The sequence below is a fragment of the Hemibagrus wyckioides genome, linkage group LG22 (genome assembly GCF_019097595.1).
Source record: "Hemibagrus wyckioides isolate EC202008001 linkage group LG22, SWU_Hwy_1.0, whole genome shotgun sequence".
In the NCBI taxonomy this organism is placed as follows: domain Eukaryota; kingdom Metazoa; phylum Chordata; class Actinopteri; order Siluriformes; family Bagridae; genus Hemibagrus; species Hemibagrus wyckioides.
This window is the reverse complement of record NC_080731.1, coordinates 8,115,980-8,122,070: the sequence shown is the minus strand read 5'-3', so window position 1 is coordinate 8,122,070 and position 6,091 is coordinate 8,115,980. Positions and strand designations below refer to the sequence as shown.

Genomic DNA, 6,091 nt, shown 5'->3' with positions numbered 1-6,091 from the left:
ATCCTTTAACACTTGCACCCACTAGCTTCATATCCTCATTTATTACATCTATATACCTCCTCTTTGGCCTTCCTCTTTGCCTCCTGCCTGGCGGCTCCATGTCCAACATTCTCCTACCAACATACTCACTCTCCCTCCTCTGTACATGTCCAAACCATCTTAATCTGGCCTCCCTAACTTCGTCCTCCAAATATCCGACATGAGCTGTCCCTCTGATACAGTTTATACAGCTAATATTAAATAAAACTAGATACAGTCCAGGGATGAACTGTGGTGTATATCAGTAATATATAGAGATATTTGAATATATAGAGATAAACACTGATCAGGCATAACATTATGACTACTGAGAGGTGAAGTGAATAACTCTGATTATCTCCTCATCATGGCACCTGTTAGAGGGTGGGATATATTAGGCAACATTTTGTCCTCAAAGTTGATGTGTTAGAAGCAGGAAAAATGGGCAAGTGTAAGGATTTGAGTGAGTTTGATGAAGGGCCAAATTGTGATGGCTAGACAACTGGATCAGAGCATCTCCAAAACTGCAGCTCTTGTGGGGTGTTCCCGGTCTGCAGTGGTCAGTATCTATCAAAAATATCCTTTACGTCTTACAAATATGTAGGCCCTACCTTACAACTGCTGCAAACATCTTGGTGCCAGATACCACAGCACACCTTCAGTGATCTCGTGGAGTCCATGCCTTGACAGGTCAGGGCTGTTTTGGCAGCAAAAGGGGGACCAACACAATATTAGGCGGGTGGACATAATATTATGCCTGATCGGTGTATATAGAGAATTTAGTATATAATGTTTCTTAAACAGAAGATGTTTATTGATGCATTTCTGGATATGGAAACTGTATACGCTGGTTAAACAATTCTTCTTTGTTAAAATGTCATCCACAGGCGGTTATCGTCTTGTACGGGTTCAGCCGTCCTTTCCTCCTAAACGAGCACATCCAGATGTCGGAGAATCAGGCCTATTACAGACGCCATATTCTCGAAGTGATAATGAGAGTGCCTTTAATATGTTTCTTTGCTGGAATCTTCGCATTCGTCTATTTTAAACTGGTTAGTAAGATTTCTGTACTACACATTAAGAGGAGCTTTAACTCTTTTTACCAGAGGCCAAAAAAAATGAAATATCTCTCTCTTTAATGTTCAGCATTAAATGTACAGTATGAAAGAAGACACTCAGTGATTTAAGAATGTGAAGTATTTCTGGTTTTATCCAGCATGCTCGGGGTGATATTTTCATAGAAAAGTTCTGAAAAAAGGGTAGTTATTTCCCATGCAGATGTTGATATCAAACCTATTTCTGCTCTCTGAGATGCACCAAGCTCTTGTTCATAAGCATCTAAAACTTGAAGATGTTTTCTTCAACCAATAAAATTCTGTCTAAATAAAAATGTCAGATGAGTCGATTTCTATTCTTTCAGTTGAATGGAACGTGAGAGTACTGGTGAAAGGAGTTAAACTCACAGTTAAAAGGTGTTGTAGGATATTCTAGTTGTATTGAAAATGGATTTGTAGAAGCCATAATGGATCTATCAGGAATGTAACTGAAATTTCCCAAAAAAATCCTGCTTTTTCTTTCTTTTCCAGTCGTATGTTCTGCTGGCCCTTGTCATATTCATTCCTTACATATCTCAGGCGATGAAATGGATTTGGACGAAAGTCGTTGGTAGTAAGTACCATACAGAACTGCTTTCATAAACATCGATCTTTAAGAGTTATTAGTGAACCTTTTAACTGAAGTAGTAATGATTTGTCTGTATGTAACTAACTGGAGGCTGTATTTCCTCAGCTCAGATGGAGGAGACTCCAGACTCCATGCTGTTGTATACGTACCACCCCAGTGAACCACTGAGCAAGGAGCGTGTCGAGGCGTTCAGCGACGGCGTTTATGCCATTGTAGCCACGCTTCTCATCTTAGATATATGGTTAGTATCTATACAAATTACGTTGATCAGTAGACAAACTCTGTCAGTAGGAACACATGCACATTCTTGCAGTTATCTGATCAGTCAATCATGTAGCAGCAGTGCAGTGCGTGCAGAATATCATGGAGATACGGCTCGAGAGCTTCAGGTGATGTTCACATCAAACATCAGAATGAAGAAAAATGCCATCTCAGTGGCATGCTTGTTGGTGCCAGGTGGGCTGGTGTGTTTATTTTTAAGAAACTCTGGGGATTTTCAGTCTCTAGGGTTTGCACAGAATAATAAGGAAAGGAAAACAAAACACCAGTGTGTGAGCCAGACTGGCTGAAATGGTCTTTTCTGTCTACTGTAGCCTCAGATTCCTGTTCTTGGCTAAGACGTGTTAAATTTTAATGCATTGTAGGAACTAAGATGCTTTTCTGCTCACCATAGCTGTATCGAGTGCTTATTTGAAGAGATGTGGTAGTTTAGTGGTTAAAGGGGTTGGATTACTGATCAGAAGGTTGTGAGTTCGAATCCTCTGCCACTGCTGGGCCCCTGAGCAAGGCCCTTAACCCTCAGTTGTATTAAAAATGAGATAAAATGTAAGCTGCTCTGGATAAGGGCGTCACCAAATGCCGTGAATGTAAATGTAAATTTGAATTACTGTAGCTTTTCTGTGAGCTAGAACCAACCTGGTTATTCTCCTCTGAGCTCTCTTAACAAGATCTTTCCAGCCATTCACTGGATGTTTGTTTGTTTGTTTATTTATTTATAATTCTAGAGGCTGTTGTATGTGAAAATACCAGGTGATTAACAGTTTTTGAATTTCCTGGACCACTAGTCATTAGTCACAAATCATTGAGATGATATTTAATCCCCAGTCTGATGATGTTATGCACTGTGCTGCTGCTACATGACTATCTGATGAGTTAAGGTGTTCCTATTAAAGTGAGCAAGTGAGTGTTTACTATCAGCACCACAGTGCATCTTATAGAATTACATGCTTTTCAGTAAGTGATGTTATTAGATAATTGATGGTGATTTTAAGGGCTGTTAGATCTATGTTTAAAAACATAACTAAGGTATAATCTATTATTATTGGAACATACTGATGCATTTGATCAAACCCACACTGCACTTGCTAATAAATGTCTACTGACCCTGGCTTTAGTGAAGACAACGTGCCGGACCCGTCTGCTGTGCAGAAGCAGTTTGACGGCAGTCTCGTCACTGCTCTCCACGAGTATGGCCCCGAGTACCTGGCCTACTTCGGCTCCTTCGCCACAGTGGGTCTGCTGTGGTTCGTGCACCATTCACTCTTCCTGCATGTGACTCGTGCGACACGTTTAATGGGCCTCTTCAACACTTTCTCGCTAGCTTTTGTAGGCGGCCTGCCTCTAGCCTACCAGCTAACTCATGAATTTCCTCGTGGCTCTCAGAACGAGCTGGAGGCCATCCAGATCAGCTGCGTCATCATCTTCTTCGCCGGCCTCTTTCAACTAGCCATGTGGGTCACAGCGCTGTTGACAGAGCGTGAGACTCTCCACCCGTACGTGCGTCACGGAGGCCGAGAGCACACCTTCATGCTCGCTAAGCTCTTGCTCTATCCCTGTGTGGCGCTCGGGACCTTTTTCTCCACATGTTTCCTCAGCCGCTTCAGCTCACCCATCTTCCACCTGATGCAGATCGCGGTTCCGTTTGCGTTCCTGCTGCTGAGGCTGATGGTACGAGTGGCGCTGGCCGTGCTGAGGTGGCTATTCTGTCCAAAGACACCTAATGGAAGAAGCGCACTGGTGGATGACGAGGACGCTCGCGTGCCTTTCACAGACATTGTCACCTAGCAGGATGAGGGGGTAACCTGTAGTAAAAATCCAGCAAGGTCTATGGGGCCATTTTCACATAAGATTCCTCTTTAAACTCTTGCAAACTGATGTGTAATTGCTTGCTACAAAAGTACGTTCGGAGGAATTTAGACAACATTAACCTGCCACTCTGTAACTACACAATATCGACTAGAAGTCGGGTAACAGTAACGTGATTCATGGGCTTTGGAAATCATTTTATAATTGTAAACAACTGTATAGGAAATAGCCTAGAGAACTACTCTAAGAACGAATGTCACTGCTAAATCCGTCCTAGAGTTAACACTATAACTTTTTCATACAAGCTGAATCAGGTCTGAAGTCGCACTAAATAGCATGATGATCATTGTGTTTGATTAAACTCCAACTTGTATCTTGTAAGCACTTAAAACACAGGTTAAATATAACGTCTGAGATAATTAATCGCCTTCTGCATAAGTGTAGGATGATGAAAAACATTCATTTAGCATCTCTCTTAGGTAGAATATCATTTGGATTGGGGAAACAGAACCACAGACCAGAAGCTCAGCACTATGTGATTGAGCAACCAGGTTGCCAGATTTATACCCATTTCTACTCGAATTCCCCATTTCAACAACAATAGTATGTCATTTTGTTCCCCGAATTAAACATAAATGAAGGCACACATGCAAACATGGCACATGCCAGTCACTCATCACGCACAGCTTAGGGCATGTGAACGTGGTTACTAAGCAACCACACCACACGGATGATAGCAGAATCACGTACTGATTTGTTTCCCTATAAAACTCTATGTAAGCCTCAGTAAACAAATGATAGTCACACCAAAAAATGATCTGATTTCGATCTTTCATGCTGCATCCATTCGATATATATATATATAGAGAGAGAGAGAGACGCTTTATTGAATTATTTTTTAAAGTATGCTACTTTAAATATTTTTTATCCATGTGCGATGACTTTGTACAGTATACTTTATACCGTAACACATGAAAGCTGACATGAAGACTACTAAGAACTGAAGCTGACCTGGTGAAAACTAGCTTTTGCCGCGATGGTGAATGTATATTTTAAAATGAATTCATTTATGTGCGACTATCTTAGTGTTTGTTGAGGAAGTGGTACATTGGTCAATGAAACTGATGCTCAGATAAACAGCAAGAGTAGCTACGATATAGCTGAATTTACTCACCGTCCGATCAAAATGAATAAGGAGAAGCACTTCAAGTTGTTTTTTTCCCCCCCTGTTATTTCTCATGTTGTGAATTTGATGGAAAACCCACTATATCCTGTGTTTTTTTTTTTTTTACCTGGATATCACAGGGATGCAACATTTACACTCAGCTCTGTTATCTGCAATTATTAGTGTTGTTTACTCCATATGTTTGTTCAGTGAATTGAGTATCATTAATGAGAAACTCTTCAGTAAAACTCATCAAACATCTTATTACCTGGCAGTAATGGTGTACTTATTCACAGCTATACATGTCGATGTAGAGGAGGTCATGCAGAAGTGTTTATCCTGTGGAGATATCACAGACAAAAACAGTTGTTTATTCTTCTTAGAGCTAAATGATACAAGTTCACTCTATCAGTCCAGGTGATGCAACTCTTCTGCTACTCTGAGGACTTATTGGTAAAACATTTAAACCTCTCTCAGTCAGTATATCTACAGGAAACCTCTATGCTTAACACTATGCAGATCTTTGATATATGGGCGGTGATAGCTCAAGTGGTTTAAGGCTCTGGGTTGTTGATTGGAAGATCAAGGTTCAAGTCCCAGCACTGCCAAGCTGCCACTTTAAGGCTCCAGGGGCACTGCATCATGGCTGACCCTGAGCTCTGACCCCAACCTTCAAGGATGGGATACGTGAAGAAAGAGTTTTCACTGTGTAGTAATGTATATGTGACATCAAGAAACCAATGTACTGTATATTAACCCAAGACAAATGGTACCAAGTTAATCAAGTACTATATATATAAGTCTACAGATTAGTTACATTGCTCGGTTAAATTAGCAGATTCCAAAAGGTTTGGACAGGACAGTATACCCACAATGCAGCATGGTGGTGGTAGCATCAGGCTTTAGAGCTGCTTTTCTTCAGCCGGGCACTGAGGCTTTAATGAAGGTGTAGGGAATCTTGAATATCTACAAATACTAGCTGATTTTAGTGCAAAATCTTCAGGAGTCTGCTTATAAGCTGATCAATAAAAGGAGTTTGACATTTCAGCATAACAAATAACCCAAACATACATCTAAATCATCATAGGAATAACCAAAAGAAGATTGATTTGATTTCATGCATTTCGAATATTGGGAAGT

The 6,091-nt window shown here is 40.7% G+C and overlaps 1 protein-coding gene across 1 annotated transcript in view; it reads left to right on the top strand.

Moving 5' to 3' along the window:
- tmem175 (transmembrane protein 175) overlaps nucleotides 1-5,215 on the top strand; it is an 8,900-nt gene extending 3,685 nt beyond the window's left edge. The window contains exons 7-10 of the mRNA XM_058375130.1: nucleotides 906-1,070; nucleotides 1,605-1,686; nucleotides 1,807-1,942; nucleotides 3,096-5,215. Coding sequence (XP_058231113.1) covers nucleotides 906-1,070; nucleotides 1,605-1,686; nucleotides 1,807-1,942; nucleotides 3,096-3,765 — 1,053 coding nt within the window. The 3' untranslated portion in view covers nucleotides 3,766-5,215. The remainder of the gene's footprint in view (nucleotides 1-905; nucleotides 1,071-1,604; nucleotides 1,687-1,806; nucleotides 1,943-3,095) is intronic.
- The last annotated feature ends 876 nt before the right edge of the window (nucleotides 5,216-6,091 follow it).